This window comes from Staurois parvus, unplaced genomic scaffold (genome assembly GCF_062004578.1).
Source record: "Staurois parvus isolate SC_StPar_1 unplaced genomic scaffold, SC_StPar_1.0 ptg000022l, whole genome shotgun sequence".
NCBI lineage: Eukaryota > Metazoa > Chordata > Amphibia > Anura > Ranidae > Staurois > Staurois parvus.
The window spans coordinates 8,594,010-8,617,910 of record NW_028317818.1 but is presented as its reverse complement, the minus strand read 5'-3'; the positions used below and the strand labels follow the sequence as shown (position 1 = coordinate 8,617,910).

The following is a 23,901-nucleotide window of genomic DNA, read 5'->3' as shown; positions in this document are numbered from 1 at the left end:
AGCCGTGCCCCTGCCAATGCACAGCCGAGCCTGCCACGTGGCCTACACCTGCGGTCACCGGACCCTACCACTCCCACAGATGCTGGGCCCCTTAGCACCCTCTGTCGCTGGCCCGCAGCATCCACATGCACTGGCCCACAACACCCACTGACGCCAGGCTCTACTGCACCTACCAACGCCTAACCCACTCCACCTCCAGATGTCAATCTACACCACCTCCTGACGCCGGGCCTTCAACGCCTCCTGATGCCGGGCCTTCAGCGCCTCCTGACTCCGGGCCTTCAGCACCTTCTGACGCCGGGCCTACAGCACCTCCAGACACCGAGCCCTCAGCATCCCCAGACGCCGTGCCCTACAACACCCCCAGACACCGCGCCCTGCAGCTCGTCCAGTCGCTGAGCCACAGCACCCATGGACGCCGGCCTACAGCACCCACAGACTGCAACTAGCCAGCTGCTGACCCAGCTGCCCACCACTCTGACTCCCCTCCTACAGATGGACACAGATGAACTCCGCCACGGCGTGACAGACAGACTCTCCGCATCATCACGCCCTGATGTGAAACCTTTAACCTCCCCCGATTTGACCAGCACTCTGCTCACCCTAACATGTCACCTGCACTCCTCCTCCTCGTATTCCTCTCCTCCATTCCCAAAATCGCCTCCCTCTACCCTCCACTCCCCCAAAACAGCTCTACATTGCTCCTTCACGTCTTCCTTGTCCCCACTACGGCTCTCACCACCTCCTTCTGATACTCCACTCTCCCGCCGACCCACACGCCACCACTAACAGATCCACATGCTCCTGCACATCCCATCCCGAACCCTGGCCCCCCACCTCCCCACTCGCCCCCTAGGCACCTTCCTGCTCCCGCCAGCCGCCACAGCCCCCTCAACCTTATACCCGTTCCCCTCCTCCCCTCCTCTCTCGGTTGCACTCCTGAACGCCCGTTCGGTTTGCAACAAGCTCACCGCCATCCATGACCTCTTTGTCTCCCACTCCCTCAACCTCTTAGCAGTCACTGAAACCTGGATCAAAGCCACTGACTCCACCTCCCCTGCAGCACTCACCTATGGAGGCCTCGTCTGGACCCACTCACCCAGACCGAGTGGTCGCAGAGGTGGTGGGGTCGGCATGCTCCTGTCATCGCTGAGCACCACTCCCTATCCTTTTTCTCCTTCGAGGCCCACTGCATCCGGCTCTTCTCTCCCACCCCTCTGAGGATTGCAGTAATCTATTGGCCTCCTGGAACCATATCCCGGTTCCTGGACGACTTTGCCACCTGGCTTCCCTTCTTCCTCTCCTCTGAGCTATCGACCTTCATCCTTGGGGACTTCAATATCCCCATCAACGTCAACAACCCGGCTCCTTCCCAACTCCTCCTCCTAACCTCCTCTTTCGCGCTCATACAGTGCACACAGTCCTCCACCCACACTGATGGCAACACCCTGGACCTTGTTTTCTCCCACCTCTGTACCCTCCACAACTTCACTAACACCCCCTTCCCTCTCTCTGACCACCACCTCCTCACGTTCTCTGTCTCCCCCTCCTCTAACTCCCCCCCCCCAAAGCGTCAAACCATCACCAGCCGTAACCTCCGCAACTTGAACCCGGCCCCTCTCCACTCGGCAGCTGACCGTCTGTACGACAGTATCCTTCCCCTGTCATGCCCTGTCCTGGCCACTACTGCGTACAATGACTCACTGCCGGCTGCCCTAGACTCCCTGGCACCCCTAACAACACGTAACATCAGACCCTGACCACTTCAACCCTGGCAGAATGACGATACAAAATGTCTCAAACAATGCAGTTGCGTACTGGAGCGATTATGGCGCAAACCAGATCCCCTTGAGCGATCTCCCTCCTTCCTCACCTACACCTCCTCCCTCCACGCCGCCAAGCAAGCCTACTTCATAACCCTCATTAACACCCTCTCCACCTGTCCTTGCCGGCTCTTCTCCACTTTCAACTCCCTGCTCTCCCCCCCACCTCCACTCAGTACCTCACTCACTGCCCACGAGATTGCCAATCATTTCCAAAACAAGATTGACGCAATCCGTAAGGACATTGTCAATTCACAATCTACCTCTCCACCTAGCCTCCCTCCCTCCATCACCCCTTCAACTCTCCCCTCCTCTGACCTCGCAACCGCACTGCCCCCCACCACACCTAACGTCCCGCACACTATAACCTCCCCAAAACTCTGCTCCTTCAGCCCTGCTACCACTGAGGAGGTCTCTAAGGTCTTCACTGAAGCCCGCCTCACCTCTTGCCCCCTGGACCCTATCCCCTCACAACTCCTCCGGTCACCCCCCTCCTCCATAATTCGCTCCCTCACCCACATCTTCAATCTCTCCCTCTTTACTGGCGCATTCCCCTCCCCCCTAAAGCACGCGCACATCACCCCCATACTCAAAAAATCCTCTCTGGACCCCACTAACCTGAACAACCTTAGACCCATCTCCCTGCTGCCACTCACTTCCAAGCTCCTTGAGCGCTTAGTCTACAATTGCCTAAGCGCCCACCTCACTGACAACAACCTCCTTGATCCACTACAGTCTGGCTTCTGTCCCCTACACTCCACCGAAACTGCTTAAAGTCACTAACGACCTGCTAACCGCCAAAGCTAATGGCCACTACTCAGTCCTCCTACTCCTCGACCTCTCCGCGGCCTTCGACACAGTTGACCACCCCCTCCTCCTTATTAAACTACACTCCCTCGGCATCAGGGACTCTGCTCTCTCCTGGTTCTCCTCTTACCTATCCCAACGCTCCTTCAGCATTACCTATAAAGCTGCCACCTCCCTCTCTCTCCCCCTCTCTGTTGGGGTCCCCCAAGGCTCTGTCCTCGGACCCCTTCTCTTCTCCATCTACACCTCCTCCGTTGGCAAACTGATACACTCCCACGGCTTCAACTATCATCTCTATGTCGATGACACACAAATTTACCTCTCCACCCCTCACCTCACCCCCTCACTCTCCACCCGCATCACCCACCTCCTAAACGACATATCAGACTGGATGTCGCTCCATTTCCTCAAGTTAAACCTTTCCAAAACCGAGCTCCTAGTTTTCCCCCCAGCCCGCGTCCCCTCCCCATCCTCTCCATCACGACTAACAAGGCCACCATCAATCCCACCGCACACGCCAAAGTCCTAGGTGTCACCCTGGACTCAAACCTTTCCTTCCAACCTCATGTCCAATCACTATCAAATTCATGCAGGCTCCACCTCCGCAACATCTCCAAGATACGTATGTTCCTCACCCCAGACACCACTAAACAACTCGTACACTCCCTTATTATCTCATGCCTAGACTACTGCAACTCCCTTCTCACCAGCCTACCTCATCACAGACTATCCCCGCTCCAGTCTATTCTGAACTCAGAGGCTAGACTCATCCACCTCACCAACCACTCCACTTCTGCCACCCCACTCTGCCAATCCCTTCACTGGCTCCCGATTGCCCAACGCATTAAATTCAAATTACTAACTCTGACATACAAAGTCATTCATAATGCTGCCCCAAACTACCTCACTGACCTGATACCCAAATACCACCCTACCCGTGCCCTTCGCTCCTCACAAGACCTCCTACTCTCTAGCTCCCTGGTCTCCTCCTCCCATGCCCGACTGCAGGACTTCTCCAGGACTTCCCCAATCCTCTAGAACTCCCTACCCCAATCCATCAGACTGTCACCTACCCTCCTCACCTTCAGGCGCACCTTGAAAACCCATCTCTTTAGGCAAGCCTACCCCACCCTCACCTAACAGCCTTTCTCCTCCACTCCTCCTACCACTCCATCCCCCTCAGCCACTTCCTCCTGTACCTCTACCCCCTCCCTCCTAGATTGTAAGCTCGAAAGAGCAGGGCCCACGAACCCCTCATGTATTGTATTGTTACTGTATTGTCTCATGTACTGTCCCTCCACTTTAATGTACAGTGCTGAGCAAACCTTTTGGCGCTATATAAACACTGTATAATAATAATAATAAGATACACACAAAAAATTTGGTTTCTTTAAAGAAGGATAAAGGAATAAATCCTCTTTTTCTATTCTACATATAGAAAACGCCTAAAACCTTCTATGCACTTGTTTCACTTTAACATCTTAAGAAAAGTTATTTGACATGTGTCATTGCCTGCCATGTATTTTATACTGCCTGTCAGCTGTTCTCTGTTCTATATGATACAGAATTTATTTGTTTTCCATCTCCTAATAGCTAGATAACTTGATAGGGTAAGGGCAAGATTCAATCATTTTCACAGTACACAAACTGTATATATTTAAATTAAGAGAAGAAATTTTTATGGTCTCTGGACTAACTCTCTATTAGATTGTACACTCTCAGGAGCAGTTCCCTTCTATTACTCTCTTGTATTAAATTATATTTGCAACTGTACTGTCTCCCTTCATAATGTAGAGCACTGTGCATACTTTTGGGGCTTTATAAATCTTGCAAAATAATATATATGCCTCCATATGTACTGATTGGCTCTGAGGGGTCCGCTTGCTTTTGATTTCCTTTCCAGGCCCACAGTGTTGTTTGGAAGGACTTGGCTGCATTTTGCTTAAGCATGATCAGCCTCAAAAAGTCGAAGTTGATATCCACTTAAAGTTGAAACATGAATTTTATATTGTAGGGTAAATGGACATTGATGGTGGTAGTATATTTCAGATTTGTCTTCCATATTCCTGAAGAAGCAGTATGTGTACTGTGAATTGTGTTTTTTGACCACCTCACTATTGGACACTTTCACTCCCCTCCTGCCCAGGCCAATTTTCAGCTCTCTGCATTGTCACACTGAGTGTCAACACTGTACTCAAATTAAATTTTTTATTTTTTAGACAGCTTTCTTTTGGTGGTATTTAATCACCACTATTTTTTATTTTTGTGAACTTTTGAAAAAAAATTTAGTTTTTCGTTTCTGCTATAAAATTTTGCAAATAAATAATATTTATAAATATAGGCCAAGATTTAGTCTGCTAAATTTATTTGGTAAAAATAACCTAAATCAGTGTATACTATTTAGTCTGTATGAAAGTTATAGAATCTGGTATACAGTATATATCTGAAAATTGGTCAATCCTGACATATTGACTCTCATTTCTCAAGGCCCTAAAATGCCAGTATAGTACAAATACCCCCTAAATTACCCCTTTTTTGGAAAGTAGACAGTCCAAGGTATTTAGTAAGAGGCATGGTGAGTTTTTTTTAAGTTGTATTCTTTTGTCACAATGTTTTGGAAAATTAGGGAATAAAATACGTTTTTCCACATTTTTTTTTACATATTGTTGCCAAAGCAGCACATCGTCATCATATGACTGGTGTGGTGGTGATCAGGGACACTGGTGGAAGGATGTAAAAAAAAAAAATATTTTTAATTTTTTTTCCCTCTCTTTCTTTCTTTTCTTTTTACATACTGGGACCAGAGCAATACAATGTCACCTCACTGACATTGTACTGCTCTGGGGAGGTGATCGGGATTTTTTTTTTACCATGATTGCTTACTACAGCGATTATCTGATCATGGTTGCAAGCAATCACTTTTATGAATTGCTACAGCTATCACATGGTACAGGTCTGCTGTGATTGGCTCCTGTACCATGTTATCACTTTGACCAGTCAAAGAGATCACAATAGTAAACAATGAATGGCCATAAATGAAAGCCATTGTGTACTGATTACAAGTAATTGGTCACAGTGATCAAATGGCACTGGTCCAATGCAACAATCTTATTCTGTGTTAGGTAGACACAGCGGGTGACAGATTGTGCTGCTGTGTGGCCCCAAGGAAGCGCACAAAACGCATTCCTGGAGGATGTCATATGACTATACATATGTCTACTCAGGATTAGGAAGCTCCAGCCCGACCATCTTTTAACAATATGCTGGATGGTAGGTGGTTAATATCTGCACACATGGTAAACTGGTTAGGGATCCAGTTCACTGCGGAAGAGGTAACGTTCTACTTTCTTCCCATGGGTGAGTACGTAGGTGGTAAATAAGCTTTCCCCTTACTGTCACCCTTTCCTGTGTCCGCAAGGCTGCCCCAGGGAACCCATGTGGTGGATTTACTAAAGGCAAATAAATGGTGCACTGTGCAAGTGTAGTTGCACTAATTTTCCTTAGTAAATATGAATATGATAAAGCTTCACTTTATAAAAAATACTCAATCAGGTGCAAGGAAAAAAACAATGTATTCTTGCTTGCATATGATGGATAATTGAAATCAGCAGAGCTTTACCACATTTACTAAGCTCTGGGGAAAACGAGTGCAACTGCACTGCAAAGTGCAGAGACTATTTGCCTTTATTAAATCCACCCCACTTCTGCTCAAGGGTATGAGGGCTGGTATCAGCATAGAAGGGAAGCTGCTTGGCCACAGCTCCCTTGCTCTAGGGATACCATATCATATGCCGAGCATGCTGAGCTGCTTAGCTCAGGAGTTGTGGCTGTTTTGGTTTTCATAAAAAAAGACACAACCCACCTAGTGCTGAAAATGAAAGTACTGATTCCGCTATTCAACAAGATTTGTTTAAAGAGTAACTCCACTTTTGTTAAGGAAAAAACTTTCCCCTCTGGGTGAGCAATGTACATTGCAAGGATTTTAACAAGCTTTGTAGCAGATTCCTGTCTTTTTTATTCTGAAGAAATAGCTTTCTTTTTCTGGGTCCATGTGCAGAGTGAATCTGTATGAAAGTGGTTTTATAATTATCAATCAGCTGCTGCACATGTAGCGCTTTAATTAGGAAATTGGCAAGGTCTGCATCCCTTTAGACATGATTTCCCTTTGGGTGTATCTCACCAAAAATTAAATTGTTTGCTGCAGGGGCTGCTGAAAATCTGATTTGTATCTTAGTGCAGACTTCTACGAAAATCAGTAAGCCAATCACTTGAGCAGGAATTGACATTTTCAGAGCGTGTTCTGTACACTGTGTACAGACTCCCTCCAGGTAGCCATATTGCATTGCTTTTCACAGAAAATTGCAGCACTGCAGATTGAAAAGGAAAGGTGATTTTTAATACCATTCAGTTACAATATGACCTGATTTGCAATTGCATACGCTATATTATTTTTTCTTTTATTTGCTAGTTGTTTTTCCCATGAAAGTGGAGCTAATCTTTAAACATTAGAACCAAAGACTTGTTCAGAAATACAAAAAAACTCTCTACCATAGTTTATAAATTCAAATGACATTTGACTTTTTTTCAACAATCTTGCAAGTCTATAATTAGAATAAACAGTGAATGCAGGCTGAAAATAAGGGGTGAACCACACTTGGATGAATGCCGATTAAATATTCTCTGGGAAAATTGCCCAGTAAATCTTTAATAATACTCCCCTAAGTATAAAAAGAAAAAATTACAAAAGTAAAGTCTAAAACGCCAGGGAAATTAATGAATATGAACCAGTTTATTCTGTGTGACTCCAAAGTAATTTCTTATTAGAATGCCTTTGTGGCAAAGTATGAATGAAGAAGAAGCAGTGAAATGGTTGCACTACAAGTCTTCAGGTACAGTTTTTCTACCAGCAAACCTTAAGAATATCAATAAGAAGCAAGTGACATCACCAACTGGAGTGGTTAGGAAGACGTGCAGTGTAGGCAAAACAAAATTGCCCAAAACTCTTGGACAATGATCAGGAGACAATAGTCCTTCGGTATTCAAGTCTACTATACCGACAAGTTGTCATAGACTCTTCCCCAGCCTGACATCTATCATGGGGATCTTCCATGAGACGAAAGAGAAGACTGTCCCTAGTAGGAATGCAGAATCCCCAAGCCAGGGACAACCTTTTCCTAGTGCTGGACAAATTGGTCCGTCTAATTTCTGGACTGACTCATCCCCTCTGCAGTAGAACTTTGTATATGGGACTACCTCAAGAGAGGATACCATCAGCCTCAGAACTCTGAGGCAGAAGTGAAGAGTTGGTTGAGTCCTGGACTAAAAAGTCTGAGTAAGGAAGCAGAGAGTTTGAAATGTTTTCTGGGGAGCAAAATATGGTCTCGTTTCAGCTGTGTCTGAGGTGAGACCCACACAGTCCGAGCAGAGTTTGAGCCACATTGGTGGCCAGGACCAACACTGAATGTTCCTTCAGCAGCTGTTTGCACAATATAAAAATTGTTGCAATTACAAATGTTTCAGCACTCTCATGTTTATTTCTTTTGTTTGTATTGGTATGACACAAAAAAGTGGATAAACAAAAATCCAAATCTGACACATCCCACGCAAAACCCCAAAAATAGACTGAACAAAATTATTGGCACATTTTCAAAATTGTAAGAAGTAAAGGCATTCCAAGTTTGTGATGCTCCTGTAATCTGTAATTAAACTCACCTGTATCAATTAACAGGTGCTGACAGAAAAAAAAAATCACACCGGCAACTAGTTAATGGTGAAAAATTGACTCAACCTTTCTGCTGTGTGTCTCTGTGTGCCACATGGAGCATGGAGAAGAGAAAGGGGAGCATGGAAAAGAGAAAGAGCAGCAAATAATTGTCTGAGGATTTGAGAACAAAATTTGTGAAAAAGCATGGACAATCCCTAAGGTTACAAGTCCATCTCCAGAGATTTTAATGTTCCTGTGTCCACTGTGCGCAACTTTCTCAAGAAGTTTACAGCCCATGGCACAGTAGCTAATCTCTATGGATGTGGACAAAAGAAAAAAATTATCAAAGATTGCAACAAAGGATTGTTTGAATAGTGGCTAAATAACCTTGATCAACTTCCAGACAAATTCAAGCTGACCTTCAGGCACAGGGTACAACTGTGTCAGCAGGCACTATAAATCACCATCCAAATTAAAAGGGACATTATGGTAGGAGATCCTGAAGGACCTCACTGCTGACACAGAAACATAAAAGTCACACTGGAGTTTGTGAAAACTTACCTGAGGATGCCAAAATCGGTTTGGGAGAATGTGTTGTGGACAGACGAAACAAAATTACAGCTTTCAGGTAAAGCCCATCAGTTTACTGTTTACATAAACAGCAATGAGGCCTTTAAAGAAAAGAAAGCAGTCCCTACAGTTAAACATGGTGGAGGTTCACTGATGTTTTGGGATTACTTTGCTACTTCAGGCACTGGATGTCTTGACTGTGTGCATGGCATTATGAAATCTGAAAACTATTAAAGAATTCTGGGCTGTAATGTAGGGCCCAGTGTCAGAAAGTTGGGTCTCTGTCAGAGGTTATGGGTTTTAAATTAAAGCAGGACAAAGACCCAAAGCACACATCAAAAAGCACCCAGAAATGGTTTAAGACAAAGCACTGGAGAGTACTGAACTGGCCAGCAGTCCAGATCTCAATCCCAAAGAGCACCTGTGGAGAAATCTCAAAACAGCAGTTGGGAAAAGGAACCCTTCCAATCTGAAAGACCTGGACCAGTTGGCGAAAGAAGAGTGGTCCAAAATTCCAGTAGAGAGGTGTTACAAGACGTGATTGATTTTAGCTATGTTCGTGTCATACCAATACGAACAAAAGAAATAAACAAGAGAATGCCTAAACATTTGTAATTGGCAACAATTTTCTGGGCGAAGTGGTTCATTATCTGACAGAAATGAAGGGGTGCCAATATTTTTGGCCATGACTGTGAATTTATAAATATATATATATATATACATACACACACACATGCATACATACATACATACACACAGTCAAGGCCAAAAATATTGGCACCACTTCATTTCTGTCAGATAATGCACCACTTCACCCAGAAATTTGTTGCAATATTAATTGAAAAACCCGCCCACATTTTGTTACACATGAATATTGAAGCCCTTGATTACAATCCAGGCAGTAGCTGTATGACAGTATCACAGAACTTCTGGCCTCGGCCGCGACTGGAAGTGACGTCACCCAGCTCCATCCGAGACCGAGTCTAGAAGTTTGATGATTCCGTCATACAGCTAATGCCTGGATTGTAATCAAGCACTTCAACACTCGCTATTTGAGTGTAACATAAAATGTAAGCAGCTGTCCCCATACTCGCATGTCTCTACTTTTCACATTCTTGATGTCTACAGAAGCTAGAAGGTTTCCCTGATGGGGAGAAGCTAAGACAGATCTGGTGGATTCCATGAGGAAACTCTGAGGCCAACGTTCCTGGAAAACCAAGATAGGTGAGTGCCTCCTTTTTGGTTTGGGAATTGTAAACAGGTTGGAGTAAAATCTCTTATACCATTCCACCACAGGAACTGGAGCAATGAACCCTTACTCCAGAAGGTCTGCAAAGGCTAGACATGAGTGTTTACTTTCATTACGAATTTGAACAAATTTTTAATTATTCGGACATTCGGATGTCTCCAAATTTCTGAATTACATTAGAAATGAATCCAAAATAAGGAAACAAAATTCGAATTCGAATCGAAATTGAATGCAAAAACAATAGAGTAGAATAATATAGAAAGAAAATAACTGTCTTCAGAAATTCAAATTTCAAACAGAATAGATTTGAATTTAAATAGAATAGAAAAAACAATAGAATACAATCAAATAGAATATAACTGTCTTCTGAAATTCGAATAGAATACATTTTAATAGAATAGAATACAATAGAACAGATTAGAATTGAAAAGAATAGAATAGAAAGGAATATAATAGAAAAAAAATAGAATAGAATATAAAATAGAATAAAATAGAATAGAAAAAACTATAGAATAAAATAGAATGCAACGGTCTTCCAAAATTCGAGTTTCGAATAGAATAAATTTGAAGACAATAGATGAGAATAGAATAGAACAGCAAAACAACAGAAAAGAATACAATAGAAAGAATATAACTGTCTTCCAAAATTCAAACTTCGACTAGAATAGGTTAGAATAGAATAGAAAAAAACAATAGAATAAAATAGAATATAACTGTCTTCCAAAATTCGAAAATAATAAATTTGAATTCAAATAGAATAGAAAAAAACACTAGAATAAAATTTAATAGAATAGAATAAAATGAATGAAAGAATAAAACCGCCGTCCAAAATTCGAATTTTGAATAGAGCAAATTCAAATCGATTAGAAAAGAATAAAATAGAAAATAAGAGAATAAAATAGAAAAGAATAGAAAGAAACAATAAAATAAAATAGAATAAAGTAGAAAGAATATAACCATCTTCAGAAATTCAAATTTCAAACAGAATAAATTCAAATTCAAATGCCAATTTGAATTCGGTCAAATTGAATTTGAAAACACAATGAAACGAATTTCAAAAACTAATTAAATGAATGTAACTAAACAAAAGGAATTGAAACAAAACTAAACATTTTTTTTTTGTTCTGCACATACCTAGCAAGGGCTGCATGAATGTCTGCTAACCTGAATATTGAAAAAAGTAGGTTTAAAGGCTTGAGCTGAGGAAGGGTAGCTTGTAGCCTTAGAAACCACCTTCTGCACCCAAGCAGCTGAGATACTGGCTACCCAAATGTCTGAAAGGCTAACAGACTTTCCCTCAATTTGGAAATAGGATAGCCCCCTAATGCTGATGAAAACTTATTTGAAGGCTTGCTGGACTTGGAAGCACAAGGTTTGTGTACTGAGTGGGGTCTGGTATGTGCTTGGCTTAGAAGGCTGAGGCCTATGAAGAACAAAATAAACTCTTCTGGGCCACAAAGTAGGAATGAGCCTTCCCTGGTAGAGTACTATGCTTCTTCTGCTAGTGTAAATGGCTCTCTTACCCAAGAAACACACTTTATGAGGGTATCCAGCATGGAATTCAAAAAAGATGCTGTCTCTTGAAGGACCTGTGAAGTAGATGCTTCTGTAAACTGGTTGCACAGCCAATAGATCAAAGAACTCTGGTGGAGGTGTAGAAGCTGCAGGTTAATTTTCCTGATTCAAACTGGAGTGAACCATGTCAAGAGCTGAGACAGCCTGTTTAGCCAATATAAAGATGGAGCCTGTAGCTCCAGTAAGATACGAAGAAGCAGCCTCAATAAATGAACAGTCTCAGATCTATACCTACTGAGAAGGGGGGACCTATGCTGGCTTCAGAAATCTGGGGGGGGGGGGGGGGGGGGGGGGAGTATGTCTTGCTTACAGAGGGAAGGATGAAACTGCTCATACTTTATGTACACTATTTCACAGAAGTGAGTACACCCCTCACATTTTTGTAAATATTTTATTATACCTTTTCATGTGACAACACTGAAGAAATGACACTTTGCTACAATGTAAAGTAGTGAGTGTACAGCTTGTATAACAGTGTAAATTTGCTGTCCCCTCAAAATAACTCAACACACAACCATTAATGTCTAAACCGTTGGCTAGAAAAGTGAGTACACCCCTAAGTGAAAATGTCCAAATTGGGTCCAAAGTGTCAATATTTTGTGTGGCTACCATTATTTTCCAGCACTGCCTTAACCCTCTTGGGCATGGTGTTCACTAGAGCTTCAGAGGTTTCCACTGGAGTTCTCTTCCACTCCTCTATGACGACATCACAGAGCTGGTGGATTTTAGAGACCTTGTGCTCCTCCACCTTCAATTTGAGGATGCCCCACAGATTCTCAATAGGGATTTGTTCACCTTTATCCTCAGCTTCTTTAGCAAGGCAGTGGTCGTCTTGGAGGTGTGTTTGGGGTCTTTATCATGTTGGAATACTGCCCAGTAGCCCAATCTCCGAAGGGAGGGGATCATGTTCTGCTTCAGTATGCCACAGTACATGTTGGCATTCATGGTTCCCTCAATGAATTGTAGCTCCCCAGTGTCAGCAGCACTCATGCAGTCCCAGACCATGACACTCCCACCACCATGCTTCAATGTAGGCAAGACACACTTGTCTTTGTACTCCTCAACTGGTTGCCTGGGCAGTAAAAGAAAGCACAGCACCCATACAGCAGAAGAAAGGGTGGTCAGTTACATTGTTAAAGTGGAATTCCAGCTTAACCGTAAAGTGATTCTAAAGGCTGAAGGTTTTTTACCTTTATGCAATTCTATGCATGAAGGTGAAAACCTTTAGTATGCACCATCCCCACAGTCCCCCCGCCCCTCCCCTCCCCAATACTTACCTGAGCCCGATCAGGATCCAGCACTGTGCACAAGAGCAGCTGATCTCTCAGGTCTCTCTCTCCTCATTGGATCAGACACAGCAGTGATGGCTGCTGCTGCTGTCAATCACAGCCAGTGAGGAGGGAGCAGGGGACAGGGCCAAGCCTTGTTCTGTGTTTTATGGACACACAGAGCGGGGCTTGGGAGCGAGCACGCATGACTGCCCCCAGGGCAAGTGGCTTGCTCTGGGAGCACTCAGCAGGATGGAGGAGCCAGGAGCGCCAGCGGGGTACCAAGAAGAGGAGGATCAGGGCTGCTCTATGCAAAACCATTGCACAGAGCAGTTAAGTATAACATATTTTTTTATTTTTTTTCACCATTAATATCACTTTATCTGCTCTTAAGGATGTCTCCTTCCCCCCTCCTAACACCCAGCTTACTAACATGTGCAAGAAAGATGTAATTACTTAACTATTTTCAGCTCACTGTGGCCCAGTCACACGATCTCCCCAGTGTCAGTTAACGGCGGCTACAGGCAAGAGGAAAGAGTTCGCTGTCAACGGCTAGTTAAGCCTGGAGATGTGACATCGCCCATCGGCTTCAATGGTTAATCTGTTGTTGGTGCTGGCTGACACGGGAGCGGGATCGTGATCGGACCACAGTGGCATTAAAATAGCTAAGTCTATGCATCTTTCTTACACAGGATATTAAGCATAGGTGGGGGGGAGGAGACATTTTTAAAAGTAGCTAGGATTAAGCTGGGGTTCCACTTTAAGCAAAACTTCAGTTTTTTTACTCACTTGATACATATTGACACCCTTGATTAATATGCTTACCCTTATGCTGTCCTCCAAAAAATTTTTTCTATAAAGCTGAAAACAAAAGCTACACTTAACACAAATGTAGATATTGTCAGCCAACATAGATTTGTGTATTATTCTCTAAACGTAAAACTGGAGGCAATGCAACCATGTTTTCAACATGTTTAATTATCCTTGTTAATTAACCTTTAAAAAAGGAACTCCATTCTCCTGTGAAAAAAATATAAGTCAGCAGCTACAAAAACTGTAGAACTTTTGCTTCTGATTGCCTAGGTAGTCAGAGCAGATGTGGGAGTGGGTACCTTCAAAAAACTCTCCATCAATTCCCAAAAGAAAAGTCACACTTTCACCCTTGAAAGCACAAACACCATAAACCTTTTCTCAAATACCTTTATCCCAACACCCTAATAGTCTTCACTCCAAATAATGTCCAAATATTGCATGAAATATCCAATTCAATTCCCCACTCCAGATCCAAAGTACCTCAAAAAAATAAAACTATATACAGTGTATTACCCTTAAAATCTTCAAATATTTAATCAGTGATATGTGATTACATGCAAAACCAATATTCCAGTGAAAAAAACAAACAAAAAACCTCTATATAGAAAATGAATATATTCACACAACACTCTGTGAAATTACAACACATAAAAAAGTGAATATCAGCACATCAAAAATAAATAAATAAGTAAATCAATAAAAAAAAAAAAATTATTATTAGTGAACATTCTGTGATTACCCACACTCGCGAGGTCATATATTATATTCTCCTTGAAATCACAGCAAACTTAACAACATGTGAAAGTGTTAATATTTAGTGTTGCCACACAATAGTGGTATTCAAGGCAATTACCCACTTGCAGCATAAACCAGCATAGAGCAGCACTTCAGGGTTTGTAATGTCAGCTTCCACCCTGCGGGTATGCTTATTACCATCTCCCCAATTCCTCGTGAGGGTAGAAAAGAGAATCATCAGTGGAGTGTAAAGGTAATGAACATATTTTATTAAATCTTACATTAGAAATTAGAAAATCTGTCCATCTGTCCCAGCAGTTATTTCCACAGAATATACAATAACAAAAATGGCCGCGCCGCTCCTTCCGGTTTTGCGTCTGACGTCACGTCTCTGGTGCGTTTCGTCACTTCCGACTTCTTCTTGAGGGATCCCTCGAGCGGCATGGCCATTTTTGTTATTGGATATTCAGCGGAAAGAACTGCTGGCGGTCGTTTTTTCCATATACTAAGATGGCGGTTTGGGTATTCTGCCCTTAATAAGGGACGGGATATAAGGAATCGCCTTCCAGATGTCTTGATCCCTTGAGAAAAAGTCTAGGAAGTGAGGAAACGCGTCGGGACACGTGACGTCTGACACACTCACGCAACCGGAAGTGCGATTGCGGCCAATTTGAAAGTGGGTACGTGCTGATTTTCCACACCAGGGACTACATCTGAGTACTGGAAGCTGATTGTTTGCAATTTTAATGTAAGGTATTACAATAAAAGTTCTTATATTTCACATATTATACCACTGAATATCTCCCCTTTACTCCGAGAGAATATGCAAGAGTGGAAGGAAGAGGAGTAAAGTATTTTGAAAGTGCCACTATGGGGTTATAGAAAGCCTGTCATTGTTTGCATAAGGGTAATTATCCATCTTTCACTAGTTGGAGGAGATCACTGGATCCATCACTGTGATGTGTTTTTGAAGTGTTCACTATCAGTGTATAGTGTGTGGAGGTGTCACGTTTTACTGTGCTGTGGGTATTGTTAAAATCACTATAATAAGAACCTGAGAGGAAGAATTTTAGAATTTATATATATTTATTGATTTTTTTTCTCTCATGCATGTGACACTGGTTATCACAGTTTCATGGTTTGATGTAGTTAAAGGGTAATACACTATCTCAAGTTTTTTGTTTTGGAGGTTCACGACGATTTTGGAAAGTCTACACTGGAGTACGTGCAAGTTATTTTGGAATATTTCCACAGAGACTTTTGGAATTTTGGTTGGACAATTTCAGTTGTGGGACATTTATCTAAATATTATTTTATTTAAAATTGTAATTTACTTCATGTGATTTGGATGATTTAGACATTATTTAAGCGTATTGGGGTATCGAGAAAAGGTGATATAAAATTGAACATACTTTCAAGGGTGAAAGGTTTACTTTTCTTGTTTGGGATATTTTGAGAGATCATTTGAGTAGGAAGTGCACGGATTTATAGTTATATGTTATCCTATGTGTCCATGCACACATAGACTGTAATCAATGTCTTTTGGCAGGGGCATTTTTTGGCTGAAAAAAACCCTCAGGACTAGTGGGTTTCTAGAGGAGTTTTTTAGCTGTAAAAACACTCTATCGATGAAAAACACGATACAACACTGCAAATCGACGTTTTTGGACTTTGTTGACCAAAAAAACCGCAAACGTGGAAAAACACCACTAAACGCTACTGCAAAAGCGCTAAACTTGACTTTACACAGCTAACGTTACTAGCATTATCATAACGCCCAGTGTGCATGCAGCCTATAACTGTCCAAAAATGTGCATTAAAAACAGGTGTTTTAGTTGCATAGCATTTTCAAATATATGTAGAAGCTGCATTCATTAAGGCCCCTTTGTAAAGTCTGGTCCTAGTCTTTGAGAATCTCTGTGTTGGATTGTACAGTATATAACAATGGATACATTAAGGGCAAGTATGCCCAGAGGCACTCCAGTCCTCCTTAAAAGAACAGGAACACTAGAAGTTCAGCAAAGTAGAATGGTGTCCAATGTGTCCCCATGCTAATTTCAGCAGGGTGCACATAGAAGGGCTTTGGACAGCACAAATAAAACAAAATATTTCCTAGCACACTTACCAGCTAGCCTGCAAAAAACAAAACAAAATTACACTGGATATCAATTAGCACAGTAATTTCAAACATATTCCAGCAAACTAAACTAAATGGCAACATCTTTAAATCAGAGTGGGGACACATTGGAGGCCTTCAGCTGCCATTGTGCTTTGATGTTTTCTACGGTGTCCCTGCACCTTTAAGGAGGAGTGGGCTGCCTTCAGGCATACCTTCCCTTAATTTATACATTGCTATATACAGTGGGTAAAATATTTATTTGATTCCCTGCAGATTTTGTAAATTTTCCCACTTACAAAGAAATGAAGGGTCAATATTTTTTATCATAGGTGTATTTTAAATGATAACAGACAGAATAGCAGCCAAAAATCCAGAAAAAACACATGATACAAATCTTATAAATTGAGTTGCAGTTCAGTAAGTAAAATAAGTATTTGATGCCCAAGCAAAACATGACTTAGTACTTGGTGGAGAAACCCTTGTTGGCAAGCACAGAGGTAAAACATTTATTGTACTTGGTTACCAGGTTTGCACACATCTCAGAAGGGATTTTGGTCCACATTTCTTTATAGATCTTCTCGAAATTCTTAAGTTTCTTGGATGCTGCTTGGCAATTTGAAATTTCAGCTCCCTCCAGAAATTTTCTATAGGATTAAGGTCTGGAGACTGGCTAGGCCACACCATGACCTTAATGTGCTTCTTCTTGAGCCACTCCTTTGTTGCCTTGGCGGTATGTTTTGGGTCGTTGTCATGCTGGAAGACCCATACACGACCCTTCTTCAGTGTTAGGGTTGAAGGAAGAAGGTTCTCATCCAATAATTTACAATATATGGCCCCGTCCATTGGCCCTCAATGCAGCAAAGTTGGCCTGTACCTTTAGCAGAGAAACAGCCCCAAAGCATAAGGTTTCCACCTCCGTGCTTGACTGTAGGCATGGTGTTCTTAGGGTCATAGTCAGAATTTTTCTTCCTCCAAACGTGGCGAGTCGAGTTAATGCCAAAGAGCTCAATTTTGGTCTCATCTTTCACAGCACTTTCTTCCATTCCTTCTCTGAATCATTTAGATGTTCATTGGTAAACTTCAGATGTGTCTTCTTGAGGAGGGGGACCTTGTGGGCGCTGCAGGATTTCAATCCATGGCGGTGTATTCTGTTCCCAATGGTTTGTTTGGTGACTGTGGTTCCAACTGCCTTGAGATCATTCACAAGCTCCCCCCGTGTAGTTCTGGGCTGATCCCTCACTTTTCTCTTGATCATCCTTGCCCCATGAGGCGAAACCTTGCATGGAGCTCCTGACTGAGGGCGATTGATGATTATTTTGTATTTCTTCCATTTGAGAATAATCGCTCCAACAGTTGCCTCTTTCTCATCAAGCTTCTTGCTGATGATCTTGCAGCCCATTCCAGCCTTGTGAAGGTCTACAATCTTGTCCCTGACTTCCTTTGACAGCTCTTTGGTCTTGCCCATGATGGTGGAGAAGAATTAGATTCTGTGGACAGGTGTCTTTTATACACATAACGAGTTGGCGTTAGGAATACCTTCTTAAATTGACAGGACTAATCTGTGTATCACATGAGCACATAGCCAGTCTGTGGGAGCCAGAATTATTGTTGGTTGGTAGGGGATCAAATACTTATTTTACTCACTGAACTGCAACTCAATTTATAACATTTTATCATGTTTTTTTTCTGGATTTTTGGTTGATATTCTGTCTCTACCATTTAAAATACACCTTTGTAAGTGGGCAAACATACAAACTCTGAAGGGGATCAGATAATTATTTTCTCCACTGTATGCTACAACATGGTGACTCTCAAAGATTAGAGTTAGACCCACACTTACAGAGGGGCCCTCCTGCTCACAGTCTCCTAGGACACAGCACATGTCCAAGGACCAATCTTTCTGCACTGCCTTACCTCACACGTACACAGTGGGGAGTTGGCTGTTAGTCATCAGGAAGTCACAGCCAGCTCCCAAATCCAAAATGGCAATGGCAGAGATCCAAAGTCCAGTGGGAATCGGCTGTGGGGAAGACCATGTTGGACTCCATTGGCTGGTATATATCTTTTTTTTTTTAAGTCAGCAGTCACAGTATTAGTAGCAGCTGACTTTTATTATCTTACAAACTGGCTGCCTCCCCAGCTGTGCAAACTCTTCTTCCCTTCTTTTTGTCTCTTGCCACTTGGGTCAGGGTCTTTAGCAAAGAAAAATACCTGGTCATTCAGGTAATGGGAATCTTAGAACGGAGTTTATTTACTAAAGCTGGAGTGTGCAAAATCAGGCTCGCTTCTGCACAGAATCTAATCAGCTTCCAAGTATTATTGTGAAAGCTTAATTGAACCGGCTGATTGGCTTCTATGCATAAGTGATCCTGGTTTTGCATTCTCCAGCTTTATTAAATAAACCCCAATGTGACATTTAAGATGCTTGAGGATTGGCTACTCAAACACTCAGCATTGTCACGTACTGTAGGTGCTAAGAGCACGCTTCATGCTGTGCTTTGAGATTCTCACAGTGGTTACTTAGGCCTCAGCAGCTGAATAGAATGCAAATTGCTGACAGCAGTGGGGGAGCGGGGAGCTGCCAAATTAGTTCACTTAAACTGGCCTATATCTACCTATGTTATGTGCCTGCCAACTTTTGATAGGGAAATGAGAGCTCAATTGCACGTTTTATTCTTGAGCTATCTTCATTAAATGAACAACTGCAAGATGAAAACTGTTGTTCGCCTGTAATAACAATGAATATTTTCAAGGAACAAACAGGTCTACTCTCTTATATATATACGTGCACCATTGTGTGTTTAATACAGTGAAAAGTATAATAGTTTCCTGTACTTTTATGAAGTCAGAAATACATGTAATGTTGTTGGATGAACACGGGTGTGCTGTGTTGAAAAATTTCATGAGTGGAACGGGTGGGCCCTAAAACCCAACTTTGTATGGTGGGCTCCAGTGTCTCAGTCTGACCTTGGGTAGCTCACAAATCGTTAGCTACCTGCAGTATGGTGATGTCAAAGGCTATGGAGTTCTTCATTCCAAGATGAAGGTTTTCCAAGCTCACAAATGACATGCTGAAAGAAAAACTGTCAATTATCAAATACACAACAGGACCAGTGATAGAACATCCCATGCATGCTTATGACAGACAGGATGTCCAAAGAAAAGGAAGGACAATTGCTCAAACTGTATCAATGTGTCAATGTAAAAGAGGCTAAATGAGAGGTGTAAAATGCCTCACAACCATCTTGAAATGGAGAATTTGGCAGTTTTGTTCCTATCACCACACTGCTCATAACTAAGTGTAAGGTAAACCAGAATCCCATCTCCAGAAAACCAGCGTGGGCTTTCGGTCATATTCATGCACATTCCACGCATCCTCATACTTGCGAGCAAAGAGACAATGTTAGACATACTTTTCTAGTGTGTTGTGCACACATTTGTGCATGCACACCAATTAGCATGAGCCGCTGGTGCCCAGTGACCTATTTAAAATGGTCTGTCACCATGAGCAGTTGCTGAATGGTCTTCAGCTTGTACCTGTTTTCCTGAGACCTGAGCCACTGAACATACAGTACTTATCTGTTTAGGACCTGGCTTTCCCCTGGACTTCTTCTTTGCCTTAACCTTGTTCATCTGATAACTCTAACCTTGGCCTGTTTACTAGACTTGTATTTGCCTGCTGATTCTGTACAGCGCTGCCCCGCTGTTACCAACTGTGGTTTGCTTCTTGGACTTGCTCTGTTTGCTGACTTGATCCCTTGCTGCCCTGCTGTCTCTGGTCGCTGCCTGCATACTGGCTTTGCTACCATCTCCTGCTCTGGTGCCAAGCTGCATCAGCATCTTGTCCTGACGACTGCACCCCCCAGCTTCACCCACCTAAAGAGCGGACTTCGCGGTCAGCTACTCTGGCACTCGTGCCACTCTGTGCCCTCACACTCTGTCTCCACTTTCAGGAGTGTTGGGCAGGAGGTGCAAGAGGGGCCTCCACAATATTCCAGTTGTCAAATGGTACCTGATACTAAGAGTAACATGAGAGAAATATGAGGGTTGCTGTTGCTGGATGCATTCTGCATATGCTTTTTCCCCGTCTGTGTCTAACTTCAAAAATTTTGAGTCACAGACAGGAGCAAATGTAAATAACATTATTATCTCTATACTTATTTCTATATTTGTTCCAGGTCAAGGACAATGCAAAACCAAGACAGCAAAATAGCATTCTCAATAACATAATTCTCTTATGAAAGGGATACTTTAACCCTTTCGCTGTAGAGCCTTTTTTGCACACGTTTAAAAATTATTTTAGGACTGATGATTAGTTAAAACCCCAAACCATTATACAGCTTTCTGAAAACAGATACTTGGGTGTAAGTTTATTTTTGTAACTTTTTTTTCTACTTTCACTAAAAATGTATTTATATCACATAGGGAACAACAAATCCCCTATGTGTTATAATATTTTTAAGACAGGTTCCCTTTAATGAGACATCAGGAGTTTTTTGCCTTCCACTGGAGCTATTGGAGTGCAGATCATGCTCAATTAGCTTTTTTCCTGGCCCTTGCAACAACAAAAACTGTGAGCAATGTTTTACATGTAAAAAGAAAAATAAGAAAGTGAGCGCTCTCTCAGCAGCAGCCAATGCACTCAAGGTAATCACAGCAAAACCCTCAAAATACACAAAGATAAAAGAAGTGCGGCGCTAATGAATATATGTCTCAGATGATCTAAAACACAATATGATATATAAGCAGGAGTTACAGGTTTATTTGAAGTATATTTTAAAACTAAACATATTGGTAAAAAATAAAAGTTGGATACCTTTAGTAAAAAACACAAGCCAAAAAATCAGTCTGTAGATGCAGAGATACAGTACAGTCAGTTAATTTACACAGAGGATTGGGAGGTAAGAGGAGGTGGAGCAAAGATAACTACAGATTACACTTTTTTTTGTCATGTGCTCAGTTTGCATTGCCAAAACACAAAACAGGTGTACTCGAATCACTCAGCGATCTAATTTCGCTGTGTTTACAGAAACCAAGGAGGGCTGGCCATATACACAGAAGACCAAACCACAAGACTTGTGTTATAAATGTCAAACTTAGTATGAATACTCTTTTTGTATTACATAATAACAAGTCTTTTTTTTTAAGTTGTACTAGTAATGAAGATATCTATTTCTAATATACAGTAATAACCAGTTCCTTTTTGAAATGAACGTCTGTGGCTTTTTATCTTTGCATACGGAAAGAGTTCTTTGCAGTAAGCACTGGGAAAATATGAAATAGTTATCCACGTGAGCAAGTTCTAGCCATCTAGGAAGATTGCCTCGAAAATGTGCTTCTAAATGCACTAAATTGGCTACTACTTCAGTATTTATAAGAAATAACTGTAGACAGTTGATACATTGTCTTTAAAAGCCAGAACAGATTTAATTTTTTTTGTTAGAGCAAATTAGATCATGCTTTACATGAGTTTTCTTGTCTTTCTCTGAATCACTTTTGCATTCAACTTGATGAAATGCCACTTTTGTGTAAGGTTATTGATTTGGCTTGTTTTCTCTGAAATATATTTTTGTTACTGCAAAGTCAAAAACACCATATGGAAACAAACATACAATGTCCTGCTGATTTTTTAATAGACTGTGAAGAGTCAACATAGCATGCTTTAAATTTACTACATAGTAAAGTCAGTTAAAAATGCCAACAGTTAGAGCAGTAGGATGAAAGCATTTGAAGGATACAACTCGCTAGACAGTAAATAAATATTCATTTCTTTGTTCCTTAGCAACCAGAGGGAACGCACTGCATGAGAGCACTTAAGACTTACCAAATGTTCTCGTTCATAGATGAAAAATTGTGGAAACACTGGTTTGATTTCCTGTGCCAACCATCTTTGTTTTCCATTGCTAGTGGTCTCAAAATTGTTTAAGCAATTTCGAAAATGATTATACGCATCACATGTGATGTCCATGTATCTTAGGGTAAAGTTGTACCTAAAACACAAGCATTTCATAACAACCAACTGTATGAAACCCTTTTGAATTTGAAATATTTAGTTGTAATCTTATATTTTAAATCTGTACTTTTAGTTATGCAAGACAGGTTCATACTAACATCACTATCCCCAATTGTAGAAGCAAATACAATATGTTTTCATGCATCTTTGTTAAGGAAAAGCAAAACTTCATACAAATAACTAAATACATTGTTGAGAAACACATGGTGAGCTGTTTTTTCCTGCAAAACTATTTATCAATTTGTTCAGCCATCCTTGCTGTACTACATAACTAGAGGCGTAGAGCAACAACAATGCAGAGCAGTTCTGAAGCTTCCTGAGTTATCTCCCTGTTTATTGAACCATGAATGAGCATCATCAGAATGGTTAGTTGATTTCTATGCTTATACCCTCTTGCAAGTTGTCCAAACGCCTGGTGAATTAAACGTCTTACACGGTCAACACAGTGCAATGCTAGAGTAACTGATTTTTGGTGACCAGTGGATTATGAACAATTAGTGTAAAGATTGATTTCAGGTAATTAAACCAGCGTTTATCTAAATATACATTTAATAATTTGAAATAATTAATAATAGTGTGTTTTAAATATAACACCATGGCACTTGACATTTTTTATGTCCATTTCCAGCCTTGTCCTTCTAGTTTCCAGTGTACAGCTCTGGAAAATGGTGTTGATTTAGATTTAAAGAATATCAATGGTTTGTTCTGTCAACATTATGTTTCAATTATTCTGTTTTCTATATATTTGTCCTCTCTTTGTCTCTAGCTCTACAGTATATGACTAGGCATGCAATACTACTTAAGAGTGAGGCACTAAAAAAGGTGACCAGTAAATGCTGGACTGTCTGATTAGAAAGCCCAGAAGATTCTTTGAAAAGTGTTCCTTGAAGCAATTTTAATGACTTGTTTTTATCTACAAAACGCTCCAAAAAATGTAATAAAAAATTTACTAATAACATTTGTTCCATGTGATTAATTCACTTGTTTGTTATTATAATTCCAAAGAACAATGGTTAAAATACAAACTAATAAAAAATGTCAAGGTTTCAGTATGGTTTTGGCTTAAAGATTAATTTAAAAAAAAGGCAAAATAATTGGCTAGTATTAAATGTTAAATAATACGGCTACTAACATCCTGCAGTTGCATGTTACTGTACCTATCCAAGTGCCTAATGGCCATTTGCCATATTAAATATTGCTAATCCTTGTGGAAATAAAGTACATT

At 41.5% G+C, this 23,901-nt stretch overlaps 1 protein-coding gene across 3 annotated transcripts in view; it reads right to left on the bottom strand.

Moving 5' to 3' along the window:
- The window catches only part of METTL22 (methyltransferase 22, Kin17 lysine), a 318,966-nt gene that overhangs the window by 13,634 nt on the left and 281,431 nt on the right, over positions 1-23,901 (bottom strand). For 2 of the 3 annotated variants that reach the window (XM_089692094.1, XM_089692109.1), the window contains one exon: positions 22,488-22,653. The exons of the other annotated variant lie outside the window; for it this stretch is intronic. In XM_089692094.1, coding sequence (XP_089548220.1) covers positions 22,488-22,653 — 166 coding nt within the window. The remainder of the gene's footprint in view (positions 1-22,487; positions 22,654-23,901) is intronic. 3 annotated transcript variants of the gene reach the window in all.